Raw genomic sequence first — 23,791 nt, 5'->3', positions numbered from 1 at the left:
GGTAAGGGGGGAGGTTGGGATAACTTGGTAGAACAGCTTAGTGGAATCTGGTTGGTTGTAGATAGTTTAGGTTGGGTAGCGGGAGGGAAGGTGCCTGGAGAAATTTGAGTAGTTTGGGAAGAGGGTTTGGATAAAGGGGATGCATTTTTGGTTAGGGAAGAGATGTACACTCTAACATGAGCATTAAATAATGTTTCATTTTGTTGGGGTGAGTTGTTAGGAGAGGGATTTTTGGTCTTTTTTGCTGCCACAATTTAGTAGTAATTTTTTTTAAATTGTACCTATGGTTGCTTTAATGGTTAGCAGAGTATTGTATTTGTTTTCTTGTTTTGTGACTAAATTATGAAATTGTTGAAGGTTAGAAGATGCTTGGCTGTGTTTTATATTTCTGCCATTGTTTCCAAGCTTAGTCTCCATCTTTAGTCAGGTTTAAGGTTTGTTTAGAAAGCCAATGAGCAGTATTTGTTTTACTTTCAACTTTCTAGCCCCTGTGTTAAAAAAGTGTGTAAGAATACTGTATTGTAATAGTTGCCTGCTTCATATGGGGTAGAATTTTTAATGGAGACCAGTTCATAGATTGTAATGTATCATTGAATGGCTGTGGGTTGAATTTAGAGATGTGGGTTATTTTTAGTTCATGTTTTTTGTCTGGCAGGTGTGCTTTCTTTGGGTGTAGGCAGGTAGGTGTTCACTTGTAGCATCAAAAATGTAGTAGCAGACTTCTATTTACTGGGTTTGGATACCAGTATTTAATCAAAGATGCTACCTTTGTCATGGTTTTTATATCTGGTTGAGGATGTTATGATCTATGTAAAACCAAATAGGTTTATGCTGGAGAAAGGGTAGTCTGGGGGAAAGGGTTGGCCATCAATGTTTACATCGCTTAGAATGATGGTTTCAGTACATCCAGAAGAGGATATCTTCTTTTTTGGATATATTGTTGCCAGGTTGTATGTAGTGTACAGTAATACACAGACTTTTATTCTTATTTAGATTTAGGAAAATAAGTAATTTGTCATTATGAAAGTTAGGGACTGGTTTGAATTGTGATAGAGTAGGAGTTAAAGGGCTATGCTGACAGCTTTCTTTTTTACACTGTCTACTCTAGTGTAACATGAGGGAAGAATTTCTGTCATTAATATTTGGTGTAAACAAAGTTTCTTAGAATGTTATGATGGCTGTGGTGTATTGAGATATCCAGACATGCAGGTTGGTATTTTATTATGAATATGGCATAAATTAACTATGATGAGGTTTAGATTTTTTGAAGGGCTGCTAGTGTTGGCAGGGGAAGATTTATATTGTATGGGGTTGGGTGTTGCAAATGAGAGAGAAGGGGTGGAGAGATTAAAGTGATGAGTTTGTCTGTACAGTGATGAAAGAGGTGGATCTGGTGATTAATGGTGGGTGCCGGGGAGATCTTAGGGTTTAGGATAGATGTCTCCACATTGAGATTTTAGAGACTTGTAATATATGGGTGAAGGTAGGTTTATTGTATATTAGTGCATATTTGTGTTTTGTAGGTTGGAAATGAAGTATTTTAAGAGGAAACATAAAACATTTAGGTTATAAAGACCTGGAAAAATGTCATGTTAGCTGCTGGAGATATGTAGGTGGAAGTTAGTTTTAAATGTTCCTGATAGGAAAACTAAAAGGATGTGGTAGGTTGTGGAGTGAGCTAAAAGTAGCAGGAGAATGGAATGTTAGACAGGAAATAACATTAGGAGGGTTTAATTCAAGGGCTGGTAAAGAGAAGTAAAACCTTTGTGGTAGGGAAAGCATGTATGTAAGAGGTGGTGAAGGGTAGTTGAATAGAATTATGGAGTGTCAGAACATAAGAATAAAGGAGTAACGTAGGAAGTGTAATTATCAGGGTGGAAGTAAGGGGGAGACTGCTAAACAATTTGCTGTTAGAAAGGTTCCTCATGTGGCATCTTGCTTATGTCTTGGGCTTGGGTCTACTTCACATGACTGAAATTTCATTTGACTGACTTTCGTTTGACCTGGACCAAAATACCTAATTTTCAAAATACTGAAAACTCACTTGACAGAAACCCATAATACTGAAACCTTGCGATGCTAAAGTTCAAAATACTAACTTGTAAATCAGACACATGCACACTTACAACACCAATGACTAACTTTCCAGAACTTAAAAACTACTCATGTACCCTGTTAACAGAAACTGGACGATATAAAACCAAATTAGGTGGAGGGCTTAGCCCCCCACACCCCCCAATGGGGGGGTTGTGCCCCCCCCCCAACTATATGTACTAACTCTGGGATTGCACTACAGTGGGGAAAAGGGGCATATACCTCTTACTTACCTTACAGTAGTGTACACGCTGCCACTACTGCTGGCAACACACAAAACGTCTGCCATATTACATGAGATACTTCCCATAAAATTGTAACAGACATACCCACATTTAGAAACACTACTTTCTACATTGACTATTGGTATTCTGACAACCAGCACTATAAGTTGCAGTAATTCTTTTCATCACAAGCAACTCACAGAAGATGGGGAAACTCGCATCATGTTTATGGCTTACAATTCAGTATAATGAGATCCAGTCAGATGAGTTTTCTGTATTTTGAAAATTCAGTATTATGGTCTTGGTCAAATGAAATTAAAGTCAAATGAAATTTCAGTCGTATGAAGTAGACCCCTTGGGCTTACATTATCTCAACACTTGTGTGCGTGGATGAGAACATGCCGATGGTCATTCAGACAACTTCTGGAATTGCAGCTTCAAAGACCATGTCTAATCTAAGGCTGTGACACTTGGGTACTCCTGGAGGACAGCTCTTCTGCCATCAAAGATTCATGGCTGTTTCCTGTCCTGGTTAAAGGGTGATTTGAGGTGATCATGTTATTCCTTCTGTTGACCTACGACTTCCTATACCTTTTTTTATATTCACCCACATCGTTTCATTGCAGAGTTCATAGAAAGTTAGATTAATTTTCTGCTCCCCTTAGCGGTGGTATAAATTTGGGATTGCAGGCTATTGGCAGTACAAGGAAAAATGCACTGTAAGCCAGGCATATGCCTCCTTAACTACTCTTCAAGACCTGGCCCAGTACTTGGTTCGCCTGACCCTTCCAGCCTGCTGCTTGGGGTTTGGAATAATTGAGTATCTTTCAACTCTGATTTTAAGTGCAAGTAGTTCTCATTTTGGACCAAATAGTATCCAGTGATGCTCTGTTTAGTTATGGCTGTACTTCATATTTTGGCTGTCTATATCTTTGAGCCTTTGCTTTTGTCACAATGACTCCTGGTCCATTTTCCTGCCAATTGCTCCTGTTGCAGGACAGCATAGAGACTCTGCTCTGGCTGATCAATCAGCTCCTTTAGGAGTGCTGCTTTCTAACTTTTTATTCTTCTGGACTTGCTCCAAGCTGCTGTGCTATCCTGACCCTAGCGTCCTGGCTGCTTAATTTGCTACCCAACTTGCTTAGACTGCACTAAAATTTTAGAATCATCCTGCGTATCGACTAAGGACCCTCTCCAAACCTTCCTGCTGCATCATCTGTTTGCCTTTTATTCCTGAATCCTTCAATAAAGGAAGAAAGAATGTGTGTCATCTTACACCTGGCAGTAAAGTTTAGTTTGCTACTATTATTTTATGGAGGTGTAAAGAGTGCTCCCCAGCCAGGACAGCCAGCAGCCTTTACTCCCTCTTTACCCTACAACCAGTATACCTCTCTAGCTGCTAGTATAAGCTTCTTAACTGTTTTTTCTCCTTCCTTGATTCTCTGACCAGATTACACCCATATTAAAATACTCTTGTAATGATAGTTCTGTCCACTAGGTGGCATCCTTACCCAGGCCAACCATCATAAACCTACCTCTGTGGCTCGTAGTAAATTCACATTATACTCTGTTCCTATCTTGCTGATACTATTGCCCACATTAGCTTTTACCACTACTAGTAGCATTCCTCTTACCCTAGCATCTCTCCCACTACTTTCCTTTATCTTTATACTTGCCCATATATAGACTTACCCAAACATAGAATTACCTTTAAAATCAGCATTTTGTTGATGGTTTCTCTTGAGTTTATTCCTTCTCTTGTCTCTTTCTGCTCCATTCTCCCTGCAGGTTCACTCTGTTACCCTACCCTACCCCCAATTCCCACCCCCCCAGGGATCCTACACTTAAACTACTCAGCCACACCCTCCTCACTCCATCTAATGTATCAGATAGTTGCACCATCCTAGATAGTTAACACCACACCCTTATTTCTCCACTTGATCAATTACAGCTATCACTACTTAGTGTCTTATCTCCTTGTCATGTCCCTCTGTCCTAGTCTGTTCTAACTTATGCCTTTCCTCCCTATCTCTAGTACCCTCAACCAATTGTATTCAACATGCCTACTACAACTACCTCCACACTAACTAAACTACTACTCACTACCACACTTGTATCTGTTATAACCTCAGCCTACCACTTAACCTCCTCCGAACACCTATATTACTCATTTTCACTACCCACCTATACAAACAGCTTCACGAACCCTCACTATCCCCCACAACATATCTGCACCTAGTTACCTACTTGCAACGTTCCACAGACTGTCCCACATCAAATACTATAATCCATCAACCAAAAAAGCTCAGTTTCTATTAACTTATCTACATTACACATTGCACATTCTAAAAAAAAAAACAGTCCTTACAAAATGGTGATATCCATCCTAATACATACAGAACAATCTGAAGTGATTTAAATGCAGGTCAGAAATCACATGACTAGCAGTCCCAAAATCATGTGACAACACACAACACAATTTAAAATACTAAATACAAAGAATTATATATAAAAAGAAGTATATATAAAATATATAAAAAAAATTCAGCAACACAATCTAGAACATTGTATTTTAACAAGCACAGGTTTCAAACTAACCATACTATTCAGACCCGGTGGGTGGTCTGACTCAAACCTAAGAATCCACTCGTACTCCTTAAGCTCAAGTAAATTGTTATTATCCCCACCCCTAAGAGTTAGACGTACAGCATCTATAACCCTAAAACACAATTTGTGCTCAGTACCAAATTTAGCTGTGTGTTTATACAATGCATTTCTATCACAAGCCCTTCTAATCTCTGATTTATGTTCAGTAATACGTTCCTTTAACTTTCTAGTAATCTTCCCTACATAGAAAGAGGGACATTTAGAGCAGGTTGCCAGATAGACCACAAAAGATGTGGTACATGTAGCAAATGCATGAAATTTATACATTTTACCACTAACAGGATGCTTAAATTCATTACTATTCTCATCAATAATGTCAGAACAGCAGACACAATTCGTACACCTAAAGGTGCCAAATTTAGCGGACACAATCAAATCCTGCTTGTTTGCTCGCAAATTGAGGAAAAGGATAAGCAAGATGGTGATTCTATCATGCATTTGAATGCTGTCAAAAGATCTCAACAGCTTACTCTTAATTTTACACAAAAACGGTTACATTTGGACCAACCCGAAACAGTACTGGAGCGATCTTCTCCTAGGAAATCATCTGTAGGACAGCCGATAGCCTCGGCTAAGCAGAAAAACGAGAGCCCATTAGGGCATGGCAAGATAAGCCGAAAATAAAGAAAGGTACATTGAATCTTTCAACGTTTGATTTACAGGATGCCCACTATTCTCTTTTATATAAGGGACTTAATTTTATTCCTACAGTCAGTGATGATTTAATAACTGCGCTTACAGACCTTAAACAGTTCGTTAGGAACGTTAATTTAAAGCTTTTATTTGGTGATTCTGCCTCTTCTGAAAATTCTTGTAAGCGACGCAGTACATTTGTACCTGTTAGTGTGCCTGTTTTAACAGCATTTCATGTCTGTGAGATTGATTTGAGACGTTTGTATTGTGACTATTTAAAAATAAGGTCATTTAATTTAACATATGAAGAATATAAAGCGTTAAAAAGCTTGCAAACAAACAATGAAATAGTTATTAAACAAGTGGATAAAGGTGGTGCAGTGGTTCTTATGGACCGATCTAAATATATTTGTTTAGTTTCTGATTTACTTGATTATGTTAATGCTTTTAAACTTGTTACACCTATGGATGTTAAAAAATGTGTTAGTTATGTGAATATGGTTATTTATGATTTACAATTCAGTGGTGAACATTAGTCTTGATTTGTTTCATTTTTTCACTGTGCCGTGTCCTGTTATCCCTTGTCTTTATGGCCTCCCTAAGATTCACAAATCTATGTTAGAACCACCGATGAGACCTATTGTATCAGGTGGGGGTTGGATTACTGAGCCGATTTCTGTATACCTGCAGAAGCAGCTGCATCCTTTTTTGCTTAATTGTCCCTACTGTATTACGTGACACTTCAGATTTGCTCTGTAAGTTACGCCTTTGGTACAAGGGTCTGAATGGTCCTTTAAGACAATGAGAATATTATTTTGTAACATTAGACATTGCATCTTTATTTACTGTAATACCTAATGAATTTGGGGTTGAATCCATTAGAGAATTTTTGATTTTGAAACCGTCCCTTAATGTTAAATATATTGAGACTTTATGCTCACTTTTAGATGTAGTACTGAATAATAATATGTTTTTGTTTAATGAGCTGTTGTATTTACAGCTTACTGGTGTGGCTATGGGTACATCAGTAGCCAACACTTATGCTAATTTAGTTCTACATCAATGGGAGAAAGCTTTTATATGTGGTGATAAGAATCCTTATATTAATAATGTGTGTTTTTATCAGCATTTCGTTGACAATTGATCTGGAAGGGTACTTTACTTGATAAGTTTGTATATTATCTAAATACAACCATGAATTTTTTGAAATTTAAGATGGATGTTTCTGATAGTACAATTATATTCTTAGATGTTAAGATATGGCTTATTGAAGGACGCATCCATACTAGTGTTCATAGAAAGGATGTGTGCTCCGGTAGATACATTCATTATAGTAGTATGCATGCCCCACATGTCTTTAAAGGGATTGTGACATCCCAGTTTAGTAGAGTAAGCAGATTGAACACTGATGGTATGGTTTTCAATATGCAGCTTGATGAGATGGCAGAAGATTTCAAGGGTAGCGGATATGATCCAAATTTATTATTGGATCTGAAAACTAAGGTTATGGTTGACAGAGAGACTATCCTAAAACCTACTTTTGTAGAAGGTGAACGTGATGTTACTACTCCCAATCGTCAGAATCCAGTGGTTAGGTATATTACTTCATATAGTACTAAGACTCCCTATGTTAAGCAGATTATACAAAAAAATTGGGTTATTTTGATGGCCTTGGCTGAAGTTAGGAATTTTCTGGGCGATAGACCACTCTTTGCTTATAGAAATATGAGGACCCTAAGGAGTAGATTGTGTTTTAAGGACTTTACTAGACCCCCTGATTTGATTGTGTCCGCTAAATTTGGCAACCTTTAGGTGTATGAATTGTGTCTGCTATTCTGACATTATTGGTGAGAATAGTAATGAATTTAAGCATCCTGTTAGTGGTAAAATGTATAAATTTCATGCATTTGCTACATGTACCACATCTTCTGTGGTCTATCTGGCAACCTGCTGTAAATGTCCCTCTTTCTATGAAGGGAAGACTACTAGAAAGTTAAAGGAACGTATTACTGAACATAAATCAGAGATTAGAAGGGTTTGTGATAGAAATGCATTGTATAAACACATAGCTAAATTTGGTACTGAGCACAAATTTTGTTTTAGGGTTATAGATGCTGTACATCCTAACTCTTAGGGGTGGGGATAATAACAATTTACTTGAGCTTAAGGAGTTTGAGTCAGACCACCCACCAGGTCTGAATAGTATGGTTAGTTTGAAACCTGTGCTTGTTAAAATACAACGTACTAGATTGTGATGCTGAATGTTTTTTTTTATATATTTTTATATATAATTCTTTGTATTTAGTATTTTAAATTGTGTTGTGTGTTGTCACATGATTTTGGGACTGCTAGTCATGTGATTTCTGACCTGTATTTAAATCACTTCAGATTGTTCTGTATGTGTTAGTATTGAAGAAGGGTTTTACCCGAAAGCTTTGATATCCATCCTAACCCAGGCCCAGCCAATGCCCTACCTACTGATCTGCTTACAAACTATCCCTCTACCACACTGAGCCCTAATAAACTTCCCAACTCACTCCTAATAGCACAACTCAATATCCAAAGTGTCAATAATAAAATTCCCCATCTCCATTCTCTCTTAGACATGTACTATTTTGACATTCTATGCTTGACAGAGACTTGGTTAAAACCACAAACTCAAGACAAAGAAATTATCCCACCAGGATATAACATATTGAGACATGACTGTATAGGGAGAAAAGGAGGGGGAGTAGCAATTCTTTACAAAGATGGACTACAGGTTACCACCTCACCTTATAACCCACCTGAGGACAATAATGCAGAAGTCCTTATTTCCAAGATTCAGCTTAATCCTAGTAAATCCATAAATATCTTGTGTATCTACCTCCCGGAAATAACATTAACTCCTTAGAGGATATTCTTAGCTGGGTCTCTGCAATCTTCTCACAAGAAACTATAATCCTAGGCGATGTCAATATTGACTGGAAGGCCATCAAAACTGAACATCCCACTTCTCATATTAACCTTCATGGTTTCTCTCACGCTATCACCTCCCCAACTAGAATTAACAAACCAAACCAAAAAGAGAGCACCTTAGATTGGATACTTAATAATCACCACCAAATGTACAAAGTAGGTAGCTTCCCTAATGATGTAAGTGACCACTCGACCTATATAATCAGGCAAAAAACAGATATTACACCCAACATCATGTAGGACTATACGTTCCAACAAGCATTTTAACCAAGAACTATTCCAGAGTGAACTTAGTGCCTGTGATTGGACTTGTCTAAAAACCCTAAGCATTTTAACCAAGAACTATTCCAGAGTGAACTTAGTGCCTGTGATTGGACTTGTCTAAAAACCCTCCCATTGGAAGAAGCTGTCCTCTACTTTAACTCAAAATTTTTAACTATCCTAGACCTGCATGCACCCAAATGTAAAATTAGAATTAGGCCAAAACCAGCCCCATGGCTCACGAAAGATACCAAGCAAAAAATCCTACTTTGAAATAAAGCCTGGACTAGGTGGCGAACTACTAAAAGCACATCTGATCAACAAATATTTAGACAAATAAGAAACGCAACTAAAAAATTCATACTCCTAGATAAAAAAAAACTTTTACTGTCAAATACAGCAAACACACCAACATATAACCCCCAAAGATTCTGGACAAGTATCAATAGACTCCTACACCCAGGACACTCCAGTACACAAACCCCCCCCCCCCCTTTAGGAGCTAATCATGAGACTCCCATCCAAACTACTAATGACTTTAACTCCTTCACAGAAGCCATCCAATCTCTAGCCAGTCAGCTATCCCCTGATACCGCCAGCCTTCCTACCCCCATGACTAGTACTCTTCCTATCTTACAACTACAACCCATCTCTACTAACTTCATTTTCAAACTCCTAGCAAAACTTAAGCCTTGTACCCCCTCCGCTGACCACATCCCAGCTGAATATCTGCAAAAAGCGGCTAAAGCTGTAGCTTATCCAATATCAATCCTGATAAATAGAACCATTAAGGAAGGATCCATCCCTGCCATCTGGAAAATCTCACAAATTATCCCCCTACACAAAGGTGGCAACTCAAATGAATATTCTAAGTATCAGCCCATAGCCCTTCTATCCCCCTTAGCAAAAATGATGGAAAATGTATTCATCATCAGTTAATAGGCCACCTGTCAACAACATACTAGCTAAAAGCCAACATGCCTTTAGGCCATTCCATAGTACCACTACTGCCCTCTTATCCTTTACTGACACCATTAATAGAAACCGCAACAACAATGTACTGTCTTCAGCTCTATTTATTGATCTTTCAAAGGCTTTTGATATGGTAAACAATACATTGCTTATCTATCTTCTCAAATCACTTTCCCTTGATTCTCTATCCGTAAAATGGTTCACGTCCTACCTGAGCAACAGGCAGTGCTCTGGGAGAATAATCTATTATCCCACCTGCCTGTCACATTGGGTGTCCCCCAGGGCTCCATTCTAGGTCCTCTCTTATTTTCATTCTTCATTAATGATCTCTACTAAGCTATTCCCAATGCAACATGTATACAATATGCAGATGACTCTACTTTAATCTGCACAGCTAAATCTGCTTCTGAACTACAATCCCAAACCCAGAAAGTATTTAACATAGTTGAGACATGGTTCTTGAAACGCTGCCTCCTTTTGAATCCCAAAAGAACAAAGATCCTGCTCTTTACTCCTACTCGTAGGTCCACACCTATAGATTTCTCAATCATCTCTAATAATGGCACCCTCATAGCCTGTGACTCTACCACAAATCTCCTAGGGATCACAATAGATGACCTTAACTTTGATACCCACATTAACAACACTATAAAATCAATTAACAGAAAAATGGGCTCCCTGTATAGAGTCAAAAAACAGTCCTTACACCAATAGCAAGAGTTACCATTGCCCACTTCCATCTAATCTCTACTCTTCTCTATGCCTCACCGATGTATACCAACCTATCAAAACATAATTTCCTCAAACTAGCTACCTCCTATAACTACATTGCAAGATTTGTTACTGGTAAACCCTTCAGAACCCACCATTGTCATAACCTCAAACAACTTGGATGTCTTGAACTACAAAATCAGCTTCAATTCAGCCAACTTACTATTGCCCATAAGATCCTTTACCAGCCTAACAGTACTCCAATACTTTTAGACCTCATCTCCTTATAAAAATCTTAATGCCTTGCGTTCATCCAACAGACTTCTAGTTAACATTAACAAGCCTAACCGCATGGCAGGGGACTCACTGTTCTCTAACACAACTGGGAAAAACTGGAACCTTCTACCTAGTGCACTTCCCTTCCTTACCTCATCACTCTTCAAACATAAACTCAAAATTGTCCTTAATACACACTGGCTTTGCACTTGTAACCCTGACTAACCTATCATTACTGCTACTAATATATTTTCTAACTCTACTCTCTCCACTAAACTTAGGTCCTGTAGTGCAATATGAAAGCATTTAACCCAGAGATGGGATACTTTTTAGTTACTAGTACAAGTAAATATCTTGCTCTAACTTTTTGTAAATATCTGTGTGTAATGTGTAGAAATAGCATTTATGTCTAGTTTTTTTTTTTTGTAATAAAAAAAAAAATCTAGTCTGTTTTTATCTGTCTTCTCCCTGGGCCTCTACTGAAAATTGACATATATCCAGTTAGACTAGCCTGGTCAACAAATATAAAATAAAAATAATCTCCTTCGAAGGACTCCTTTATATTGGATAGATTGTCACCTGCAGGTTCAGATGAAGTTCATGCTTGTACTTTTTAGCTCTCTAGTAGTTCCACCTGTGTAAAACGAATGGTACAGCTTCAGGCCCACGGGTGTAGAAAATTTCTTTTACTCCTCTATGGACTTGAGTCCCCCCCACCTCTTTCACACTTCAGCTAAAAAGGCTGTGGTGATTTTTTTTTTTTTTTTTTTAATCCTTGAGTCAGTCCATTTTTCTATCCATTTCTTTGAGGAGAGAAATTAAGGGAGCGAGGGAGGGGTCATTTTAATATGTGGGAAGTGCACTGCCTACTCATTTGTTCCCCTAAAGCATTTACTCTGGTTTACTTGGAGGGATGTGTGGTCCATCTTACTTTCTCAAGAAGGGAGGGGTTTGTATTTATCAAATATCTACTTCTCAATAGATTGACTGTTATGTTCTTTTCATCATTTGATGACTTCACCCGCTACCCTCAGGTGTGGAAAAGGCCTTATATTCTTTAGGAATAGCTTCCTCCAGCAATGGCTTCAGGATGCCATGTTGTAGACATTGGTACTATACCTATTGGTGTGTGGTGGTCCAGCCCTCCAAGTGCTGTCTTGACTATGATTATGTAAAATTGACCTCTTCTGGCTAAACTGTACTGTAGGACTTTGACTTCCGAGTTCTCTTGGCATGCTCTTCTAGTGTCTTTCACATTTGGTGCTTGGGATTCCACTCAATCATAAGACCTATGAACCCAACGATAGGACCCATCAAGGAGGGTTCCCTCTCAAATCAGCTGATACCAAAAGAACATGCGTCACTTTCCTCCAAAAAGTGGCATCAGAATTCTTAAAATAAGTCCATTCATCACCCTATTTAATCAGCAGGTGCATAAACTAGAGGGGAGAGAGAGAACTTCACACCCTGGATGTGCTCAGCAGCATGGTTATACCTGAAGCCAAGTGGATGAGTTTGAGGAACACTAAACAGTTATTTGCCACCTTTTCTCTGGGAGAGTGGCTAACGATTGCCAAGTAATCCTTGTCCAAGAGTAATGCTAACTGCATTGACTTTTGCCGTCAGCCACCTACTGGAAAATGCTGCAAGTTAAAGGCTGCTCCATCAGGGACATTTCTGCTTCTGATGCATGCTTCAAATAGTGTCTCCAGTGTGGGCAGTTGTGCCACCATCACTTGAAAGTTGGTTCACACCTTTGATTGGACCATGTCTCTAGAAATCATGCCTACTTTTGCACTTTCATGTTTTTCGGTTCAGTCCTTCCCTTTTAGCCGTCTTCCAGCTATACCTGTCAGCAGTGGATAGGGTAATGCCGCTTGAGATTCTTCACAAGATGTCCATTTTATTGGTTATATTCTTACCATATCATTTCAAATGAGAGGGGGACTGTCCTCAAGTCTTACTGACTGTCCTGTATTCCCCATATCTGTACATCCCTTTCATGCAGTGTTTTCTACTGAAGCCATCTTGTAGGTCACACACATATACATGTCTGTATATCCTTGTGCAGTATAGGTTTCCTTTACTGTTTTTCAGAATTGTGCTAGCAATGGTAGGTGCAGGGACTAGGCACACACTTCCAGTCTGGCACATACAGGCAGATGGCAGACATTTCCCTAAGTGCAAGACTTTCAGAAGTCAGCCCAGTTGAGAAAGGGAGGACATCACAATTATTGCTTCAACATGAAGGGTCCTCTTACAGAGTATCTAATACTGTAAGAACATATTTCCTTCTTACTTTTGGCACATCTGCATTGTCGGTCAGTGAAATGGAGTGCAGAAGCATAGTTGTGTTCACTGGAGTACCTTTCATCTCCATACATTATGTGCATTTGCAAACTGACACAAAAGCAGCTGCTATAGGTGAATCAGTCTGTTGAGCTGTGAACTATGGCAGATGAATGTTAAATTCTGTCAAGGAAATGTGGATCAGAATGTATTAGATATTGATCAACAAAGTATAATTTTTATTTGATTATATAATGCACATCTGACTTTTCTAATGAGTGTTGTAGTTTTCAAACTGTAATTAGTAATCCGGTTGACATGGGATCATTCTGTGATTCTGAGCGTCTCTGAATATGCAACTAAATTGTATATCTTTTTCTGATACACTAAGGATTGTGAAAGAATGCAGTTCGAGCTGATAGCGAGATTTGTCATGACTTGACCAAGGATCATTCTTTAAGAATGTCCAAAAGTGCAGTGTGTATGAAAGGAACATTCTGTTTACTTGCAGTCATGTGACCAGGGAAAAGAAGGAGGAGCTTGACACATCACACTTCTGCCTGCTTAGCGAGAATGAGGACACTTCACAAACTTTGGGACAATCCTTTGTGATAACCAGCTAAGCATCTTATTCTGTATGGCATAGTTTAGGTCACAAAACAGGCTGCACTTAAGCTTGTATAATTCAGATTTTTTTGGCTTGTAAAAAACTTATTCCATCATGTGTGCTGTAACAGCCTTATGTGACATCAAATATTGGATTTCATCTGAGAAAATCTTTCCTGTTGATTCATTTCAGAACAAACTCTTTGTGGAAATTATGTAGTCATCTGATTTGTACCACCAGGGTTGATTTATTTATACTCATCAGAGCACAGTTTGTGTTGTCTGCCTCTAGGCCACCTGTTTTTAGGTATAGTTTTGTTTGGGCTTGCTGTCCTAAGTAGCACCTGTAAAGTTAGAATATTTACACTTATAGCTGTCTTGCATTTGTTTCATTGGATTATTAGTCTTCCTTTGATTATATTTCAGAGATCTTTTTTTTTTCCTGAGTAACTAAAATGGGTGTTTTTTTTGTATCTGTGGTCTGTTTTTCATTTTTTTTTTCTTGAAGTTCTTGTTTAAGAAACACACAGTTGCATTATATTTGCAGTGAATGTCAAACCCACAGAGTGGGGAATTTATTTGTTCAGGATCCTTTGCTCTGCAAATTACAGGGTATGGGACAGCACAATATCTTCTAGCATGCACTGTGGATTCTTGTTTACCTTGCTTATCTTGCATATCTAACTTTTGTATTTGATCTCCTTTTAAAGTATCGGATACTTATTGAATAAAGCACTTCCACCAAAACAGAATTTTGTAGTATTCCATTTTCGATGTAGCTGAAAATTTTGATTGCCTAACATAAGCAAAGGAAGCTCTGTGGGTGCATTAAGTGTGGACATTGTAGACTGTCTAAAAGTGATTCCACTGATCGATATTTACTCTTTCAGGGTTTGACCAGGATGTCATTCCAGCCCTACACCTATAAGCAGCTGCAGCAGATCATCACATCACGGTTGAACAGGCTGAAAGCATTTGAGGATGATGCAATACAGCTGGTTTCACGAAAGGTATGTTCTGGCACTGTTTTGTGAAGTAAAAATACTGTAATGCATGCAGTTTGCAATTTTCAGTTACTAACATGTAGAATGAGCTTGCAAAATCTGTGATCTGTTCACAGCTTAATAACCCACAGCAGTGATCTTTGGGAGATAAAGCCTTTAAAAACAGCACTCCTGCAACTGCTATCTGTGCTAATGCTAGATCTGATTCTGTCCATGTCATTATTGATGCACAGATGGGTCTAGGTTCCGACATTGGATCTGAGCCGGCAGTAATAAGACTGCTTCTAAGCTCGAGGTCCTCCCCCTACCCAAGATCCTTAGCTACCCACAATCCTCCAGATCTCGTTTGCCATGATTAGTGAAAAGACGTGCTTTCACTCAGTCAAGTAGTTTTTCTTTTCTTTTGGGTTTCTTCCTCCTTTTCTACTTCCTACCTGCCTGTTAGTTTCCTCCCCTCCCTGTAGTGCGTTAACTTAGTTTAGCTTAAATTTTAAGGTCCTTATCCGAGTTCCCTCTCTTCGCTTTCCCAGTCTTAAGTAACCTTCCTATCTCCCTTTTTCTCTTCCCCCCGCTCCTTTGTTGTTTTGCTGTGTGCAGGTGGTGATGTGTTTGTGCACGAGATAGTGGGATGTCTGAGAAACCCACTGGATTTAAAAGATGCTCCCATGCGGTTGGAAAATGCCCCATTCCAACTTGCACGAGGAGTGTGTTTACTACGTAGGAGAGCCCCATTTGGAGGTTGAGTATGACATTTGTGCAGACTTCAACCCCAGGGTTGCCCTAGATCACAGAAACTAACTTCTCCTGAAAGGGCTGGCCAAAGGGGGGTCCCCAGGTTACGGGGTCGTCTCCTAAGCCTACCTTGGATCCCAAGAGGAAGTTTTCTTCCTCTCACGATTCTATCGCCAAAAAGCCAAGGCTTTCGGATCACCGCTCCCAGGAGCCGAGACCAGCATCCCTAGCTTTAGAATCCAGGCTGTTCTGCTCTGAGAGCTACGGCTTCTTCTCTTGGATCCAAGACCTCAGAGGTCCTCAGATCTGAGCCAAACTAGACTGTCCGTAGATCCTACCTGTCTGATTCGACAGCTGTACCTTCTACATCATCGGATCCAAGCAGGCCCTTGGATCCGACAGTTTTGTTGGACCTGATTATTGTTGTTGCAGGTTCCCCCCTCCAGGTCTAGGAGATCGGATCCAGGGCTTCCCCAGCAGGTCTTCCTCCCGAGACAGTAGACCTTCAGCTAGGTCGGGCTAGTCCTCGCTGTCTTCCTTTTCTACCAGGAGTCTACTCCCTTCAGATATGGATAGGATGATGAGCTTTCTCAAACCCCAAATCAAACTGAGCTTGTTGCCATCCCCTGCCCAAGTGCCCAGGGGATATTTGCCAGTCATGGAACTCCTCTCTCCCCAGCAGACCCATTTGGGTTCAGTCTCCCAGGATCAGGGCATCCCTCAGAAGAGGCCAGTGGTGTCAGGCATCCCTTCCCACACTGTCTGGGTCCCTGTCGGGTTCAGCTCCTTTGCCCTTGGGAACTGGCAGCGCCTTGGCCCTGCGAGGTCAGTGGGGGTCACCGGGGAATGGGGACGGGACTGGGGTTTTCAAACCACTCCCTGCCCCTGGGGGCGACTGCCTTGGACTACTCGGGACCGATATCGTCTGGGGACATCAATGCTGCGTCTGGGTCACCCCCCATACCAGTCAGCTGTGGTTGGTGGGAGGAGGGAGGCTTCGTTCAGCCCATCAGTCCTCTCTATCACATGGAAAAGCTGTCTCTGGATGGGCAGAAGCCTCTTCCTTTGCCCTGAATCCTCCTCAGCCCCTTTTGATATTGGGCAGTGAGACCTCATCATACTAACAGGTTCAGCCTTCCCGTGCGTGCCTTCAGACAGGCATTGCCCCTATTGAGGTTCCTTCCTCTTTCAAGTCCTCCCCAGAGCCCCCCATGGAGGAACCTCCTTGGAAGAGGATGTGCAAGAGGAGGCACTTGGACTCCCATTGACAGTCTCTCACTGAAGACATGGATGGGCTCCCTGTTATAAAAGGAAGTAGTAATCCACAAAAACTACAAAAATGACAAAAATTGATTGGCCAAACAAGAGCCATAAAGATGACAGAGTGGACTATTGAGGATAAGAAAAAAATTATGTATTGTTACTATTATGTAAAAAGCCCATAATTTCCAGGCGCAAGATATACAAAATGATTAAGAGAGAAATTAGAGGAAAGAAAAATATTTCCGCCGGAAAAACTGTCACAAGCTTCAAATAAAAATTTGCTTTCATTAATATAACATATTTTTGAAAAACAGTATATAGATCAAGAAGTTTTGATCTCTTTGGAAAAAGAAGCCTCTGAGGAAGTGAGAAAATATAAACAACAAAACCTAGAGGTATTTGAAAAATATAAAAAAGAAATATGGACCTGGGAAAGAGAGATTTGATATTGTGCAATATTTATGCAAAGGAGAAAGCCAAGTTAACTAACCTACAGAAGGCAGTTTCAAAAATATTTGAAGAAAAATACAGACAAAGGCATCTAGATATGGAAAATTTCACAATAAGACTAAAAGCATAAAGATTTAATGTAGAAAAGACGATTAGTAAAGTAGAAGTTAAAGAAATAGAAGTTGAAGTTATGGAGTACCTGCAAAGTGAAGGATTTAATGTAGAAGGCCTAGAACAGACTACATCACATCATGATGGAGTGAGTTCCCAGAATAAGGAAAAGCAAGAAGATCAGGAAACATGTGAAGAAGAAATATGGACGGGGAAAGGAAAAGAAATTTAATATGGTGTAATATTTATGCAAAGGAGTAAGCAAAAATAACTAATAGAAAAAGAGCAGCACCAAAGATATTTGAAGAAAAATATAGGCAAAGGAATCCAGATATGGAAAACTTTACAATACAAAAAATTAGATGACTAAGAGGAAAAGTAGAGAAAGAGGGAGTAGCAATGGAGAATTCAAAGAAATAAAAATTGAGCTAATGGAACAGCTGCAAAGAGAAGGATTCAGTGTAGAAAATCAAATGCAGAAAGCACCACAGCAGGATAGAGCAATGGATATCCAAATTAAGGGGAAACAAGTGGAACAGGAAGCAACAGGTCAAGTGCCATATCAAGATATTTTGGAGCCTTCCACAGGAAACCAGTATAAAAGTTCACTTGAACCCAGACACTAAGGAAAGGAACAGGAAACTGTGGAAACTCTGATGCAATGTTGAGGAGTGATAGGCCAGTGAGTTTCCATATGCCAAAACAACAGATGAGACAGGATGAAATTGAAGAGAATGTGCCACAAGAATATGTTCTAGAACTTTCTATAGTATCCCCGCAGGAAATGGAAAACAAGGGATGTGCCCTCCGTATGGAAGAAAAGGAGTTGAGAGTTGCTTGATTTAATAGAGAAAGACAGATATATCAAGATCAATGAGAGAAATAGACTGCAGAAGGTTAATAAAACCCCAAAAGTCAGAAGCTTGATAAAACAAATGAACACAGTAATTAGGACTGTCCATAGAGATCCATGCGCTATAACAGAAGTAAACAGAATATATTACTGTGCTGCTAAATTAATAACTAATAAAAGTCTACCACAGGGAACATAGGGTAGCGAGGTAAAAAGGGGGCAAAAGCGAGTACCATCATGGAAATATCTAATAGAGAAAACTATAAAGCAGCTAAGACAAGAAGTGTCATTGTTAGAAGATTATAGAAGAGGGAACAGATCAACAAAAATATCAAGAAAGATAGATGTGATAAAAGCCAATGTGCAGTATTAGAACAGACCAGGATCTGTTATGCACTATTGGAGATGAACTAAAAATTTCAAAACAGGCGGAAAGACTCCAAAAATACGAAGATAAATATAAGGGAAAAGCACAAAATAAGCAATTTACTGATGACCCAAAAAAGTTTTATAGAAAATTGGGAAATAAGGTAAAAGGAATTGATAGACCGCCGAAAACAGAGGAAATAGATACATTTTGGAGAAGTATCTAGGAAGATCCTGTGGAACATAAAGATGCTAAATGGATAGAAGAAGTAAAAGAAAAGAATAAGAAGTTTAAAGGTACAGGATATGAAATGGGTTGAAATAACAGCCAGAGAGATTGAAACAAAGTTGAGAAAAGCTTCTAATTGGAAAACCCCAGACCCAGATGCAGTACCTAACTTTTGGCTTGAAGTATTAACTTCTTTACATGAGGATCTAGCCATGAGTAAGAACTATTTATATGCACACCCCGAACAGGCACCGTACTGGTTAACAACAGGAAAACAATGCTCTTAAGAGTGAACCTGCAAGCTACCCTAAAAATTATAGACCCATAACTTGTCGTCCGATGTATAAACTCTACACAGGGATTGACGCCGACAAAGTTTTATAGTCATTTAGAAAGAAAACTCAGTTATGGCAGTAGAACAAAAGGGCAATAAAAGAAAGTCATATGGAACAAAGGATCATTTATTGTTAAAGTTATAGTGGAGAACTGTTAGAAAGGGAAGAATCTAAGTATGGCATGGATTGACTATAAAAAAAGCATTTGATAGTATCCCACATTCATGGATAAAACAGTGCTTAAAAATGTATAAGGTACATCCTATACTGATTGATTACATTACAGTAACCATGAAACAGTGGCAGACCACTTTGCAATTAAGCCATGATAAAGGACAGATTATTATCCCAGGGATAAAAATCCAAAGGAGGATATTCCAGGGTGACTCCCTGTCACCATTGCTATTTTGCCTTGCCATTAATCCATTAAGCTGTTTACTTAATAGCTTAGGTCATGGCTATAATTTGAATTCTAGAAAACAGCAAAGTACAATGACTTCTCATCTTCTCTTTGTCGATTTAAAATTGTATAGCTCATCAGATGAGGAATTTTAAGCACAGCTGCAGGTTGTCAAAACTTTTTCAGATGATATTGGAATGTCATTTGATCTTGACAAATGTGCAAAAGCAACCCTTAAAAAAGGAAAATTGCAGCACCAGGAAAACAGTTTGAGGCCAGAATGTGATATAAAAGAACTTGAGCAAGAGGGGGTGTATAAATACTTAGGAATTGATGAAGGATCAGCAATAAAACATGAACAAATGCAAATAAAGCTTAGTAAGGAGTACTTTAGAAGACTTAAATTAATCCTGAAAACAGCATCGACACCTAGGAACAAGATCCAAGGTATAAATCAATTTGCTCTTCCTGTCCTAACTTATAGTTTTGGAGTGACTGACTGGCCCCAAAAAGTGTTGGATAGATTGGATATTAAAACAAGAAGGATGCTTCATGCTCACCAAATGATTTATAAAAATCAGTGTATACCAAGATTTATATATTCCCCGTTCTGAAGGAGGGATGGGTCTCCTTGAAATTGATTACATGTATAGATCTGCAATTGTGGGACTCCACCCATCTACTGACCTCACAAGATCCAAATGTGGTGAAAATTTTGAAACATGAGATTAAATATAAGATGACATCTCTGCTTAATTTAGCAGAAGCATATCGACGTCAAGCAGGAATGGAACGCAAACCAGAAGTGGATAAAAATTAGGCAGCAACTGAATGTGCTAAAAAACAAAAGAAAGAATATAAGGTGAAGAAGGATCAGATGAGAAGGCAAGAAATGTGGAAAAAAACATAAATGTAGTTGCAAGTATAGAAAACTTCTGGAAGAGCCTCATGTTAGTCGAGAACGAGCACAGGAATGGTTAAGGAGAGGTAATTTACATCAAGAAATGAAAGGTTAATATTGGCAGCCCAAGATAGTGGGCTTTACATACACGTTGGTTTACAAAGTTTATTGAACATGTGGGAGAAACAGATGTGTAGGTTTTGTGGAACCGAATTGGAAACAGTCACACACCTTATTGCTGGTTGCGACTCTCTTATGGCAGAGAGACTGTATACTGAAAGGCATAATAATGTGGCACGATTGTTACACTGGAGATTGTGCAAACATTGTGGTATCGAAGTGGCTGAAAAGCACTGGAAACATGAGCCACAGAGAATCATAGAAAATGATGAAGTTTACATCACATGGGATCACCCAGTACCAACAGTCCAAAAGATAGATGCTAGAAAACCGGATATAGTGGTCCAAGAATAGAAGACAAAAGTAGCATTGATCATTGAAATCGCCACACCTAGTGACTACAGTGTCTTACTTGCAGAGAGACACAAAATCATAAAATACCTCGATCTGCAGGCAGAAACAAGAGCCATGTGGAAGAAAGATACCCAAGCAGTTCCAATATTAGTAGGAGCAACTGGCCTTATAAAAAAGAATTTACAGTTGTATTTAGATACGTTGCCAATTCATGTAACACCATACGAATTGCAGGAGTCATTACTGGGCACATTGCGGGTGCTGCGAAGAGCACTTTTGGCTAACATCAAAGAGTGAAACAATACTAATTTCATGAACTTTAAAAGTACTTTGACTTAGGATTGGGGTCCATTTCCATCATGGTATTAGAAACCCAAAAAACTTGGAGAAATTAAAAAAGACATGGATTTCGAGGAAGGAGTCTGGTCCCCCAGGCTTCCATCTGAGGAGGTGTCTTTCAGAGACATCCTTGAGATCCTGAAAGAGCGAGGGAGTTGGTCTTCCCCCACCCCATCTTCAGAGGAATCAGTGTTTCTGAAGGTGTTCGGGAAGGCCCATCTTCTACCTGGGTTCTCTCCCTGCCAATGAGCTCATCCAGCTCATTTCCAGTGGGGTGTAGAAGGAGCCGGACACAGTAGAACCAGTTCCCAAAAGAGCTGATAAGTTCTTATTTCCTCCTAAAGACAAGACATTCCCGTTGATGCCATTGTGGTGGCTGCAGGTACGAAAAAGGAGCTCGCTGAACAGAGCTGTACTGCCCATCTCCAAAACAGGGAGTCATGGGCGATTTGACTGTTTTGGGAAGTGCGTGTTTGCCTCAGCTATGTTCGGACTGAGAACAACCAGTTATATGACACATTTTACTAGGCTGCAAAGGAATTTTGTATCCGAACTTTTCACTTCCCTTTGAGTTGTTGCCTCCAGAGAGTCTTCATTTGGTCTCTGAAGTTTTCCACTCTCACTTCCTTAGCTAATGCTTCGATGAGGTTGATCTCCAATGTGGTGGAGGTCACCTCTCAAGTAGCGGGCACTGGCATTACCAGTAGACCTCATGCCTGGCTTTGTCTTTGCGGGTTTGCAGATAACATCAGGGCATCTTTTAGCCATACCCCTTTTGACGGGTCTACTTTGTTTGGCCCTTCCATTAAGGAAACTTTGACCTGTAGCAAGCAGGAAGGAAAGACACCTTCTGTGGTCGGGATGAAGCTCTGTACTCCCCAATGATCTTTTTTCAAGAATTAGAGGTGTGGTAAGAAATTATGGTTCCACAGGTCTCCGTCTTCCTTCCAGGATGCTCCTCAGAAATCCTCTTCCTCCAGCCAGGGAAAGGGGTTTGATAGCAGATGCTGCCCCAGAGGCAAAGGAGGGGGGTCCTCAGAATCAGGACTCCTGGGAAGCCTTCTCAGAGAAGCCCCCTCAGCGCTCCTGAAGTGCTCCCCGGCTGTCCTGTCCTGGAAGCAGTCTGGAGTCATCCGTCCCTTCAACTACTAGCATGGACAAGTATTACCTCAGACCAGTGTGTGTTAAACATCGTGTCCAGGGGTTACTTCATACCCCTTTTTTTCAGTCCCCTCCAACTCAAAAGTCTTTCTCTGATGTTGGACCCCGTCAAAGGGAGTTGGCCCTTCTAGAGGTCTGAGATCTCCTTAAAAAAGAGTTATCCAGGAGATCCCAACAGAACCTGGGTCCAGACCTTACTCTTTCTTCTTTTTAGTGCCAAAAAGACCAGGGACCTGCATCCTATTCTGGACTTCAGTGTGTTAAATCTGTTGGTCAAGAAGTCAAAGTTTTGGATGGTCACTGTTCAGTCCATTCTGCCTGTTCTGCACAAGGGCAATTGGATGTGCTCAGTGGATCTCAAGGACGTGTACTATCACATCAAAATAGACTCTCCAGGAGATACCTGCGCTTCCGGCTGGGGGCCAATCGGTATCCGTTCAGAGCCCTGCCCTTTGGTCTCACCCCCCCCCCCCAGGTGTTCAAGTGTATGGTGGTGGTGGCAGCTCATCTATGGCTGCAAGGTTCCCAGGTCTTCCCGTACTTGGACGATTGGCTCCTCATGGCACCCACAAGGCATTAACTCATTCTGGCCATGGATTACACACTTGGTCTCTTTCAGGACGTAGGCATTAGTCAGCCTGCCCAAATCTCATCTTGTCCTGTGTCAGTCTGGAGTTTGTCAGTGTCCTCCTAGACACAGTGTCAGACTGCAACACTTCCCCCATGCAGAGTCAAGATGATTCGGGATCGGGTCCGTTTTCTTCTGGATCTGGAACGTCCCTCAGTCTGCTTAATCTTGCAAGACGTAGGTTTTGTGGTGGCGGCGATACAGTTAGTCCCCCTTGCCAGATTTCACATGTGAGTTCTACAATGGACCCTTGTGGTTCAGTGGTTGGCCCACCTTCATCCAATGTCCATGACCATCAGGACTCATCAGGTCTGCAGGCATCACCTTGCTTGGTAGCTTCAAGCTCAGGAACTCCTCCTAGGCAGACCCTTATATCTTCCCCTACCCCAACCTGTGGTGACTATGGGGGGGCATTATCGGGAAGGAGTGTCCAAAGCATGTGCCCTCCCCCCTTTTAAAGACCAAATTTCACATCAATGTCCTGGAGATGAGAGCAGTCCTCCTTGCGTTGCGGGCCTTCCAAAACAGTTTCCTTCTCGGGACCATTGCAGTTCAGACAACAAGGTGGTGGTCTGGTACATCAGCAGGCAGGGGGAGAAACTATCTTATCCACTGTGCCAAGAGGCCATGAGAGTGTGGGAATTGACAATGTCTTCCAGGCATTTTCTTCTTGCAATGCATATTCCCGGCAGTTCTAATGTCTTAGCCGACAAGCTCTGCAGATCTATCCTGAGTCCTCATGAGTGGTCCCTGTATCAGTCATATTTGACCGCTGAGGCAAATCTTAATCAGTATATCCAGAAGATAGGTGAAGGCGGCCAGCCTAGCCAGCTAGAATTTCTGTCATCTGTAAA

The 23,791-nt window shown here is 40.3% G+C and overlaps 1 protein-coding gene across 1 annotated transcript in view; it reads left to right on the top strand.

Moving 5' to 3' along the window:
* Positions 1 to 23,791, top strand: part of ORC1 (origin recognition complex subunit 1) — a 967,334-nt gene that overhangs the window by 617,821 nt on the left and 325,722 nt on the right. Inside the window, exon 13 of the mRNA XM_044086852.1 lies at positions 14,582 to 14,701. Coding sequence (XP_043942787.1) covers positions 14,582 to 14,701 — 120 coding nt within the window. The remainder of the gene's footprint in view (positions 1 to 14,581; positions 14,702 to 23,791) is intronic.

This window comes from Protopterus annectens, chromosome 10.part0 (genome assembly GCF_019279795.1).
Source record: "Protopterus annectens isolate FY-2018-M chromosome 10.part0, PAN1.0, whole genome shotgun sequence".
NCBI classification, from domain to species: Eukaryota; Metazoa; Chordata; order Ceratodontiformes; family Protopteridae; genus Protopterus; species Protopterus annectens.
This window is presented reverse-complemented; position numbering and strand designations above follow the sequence as displayed.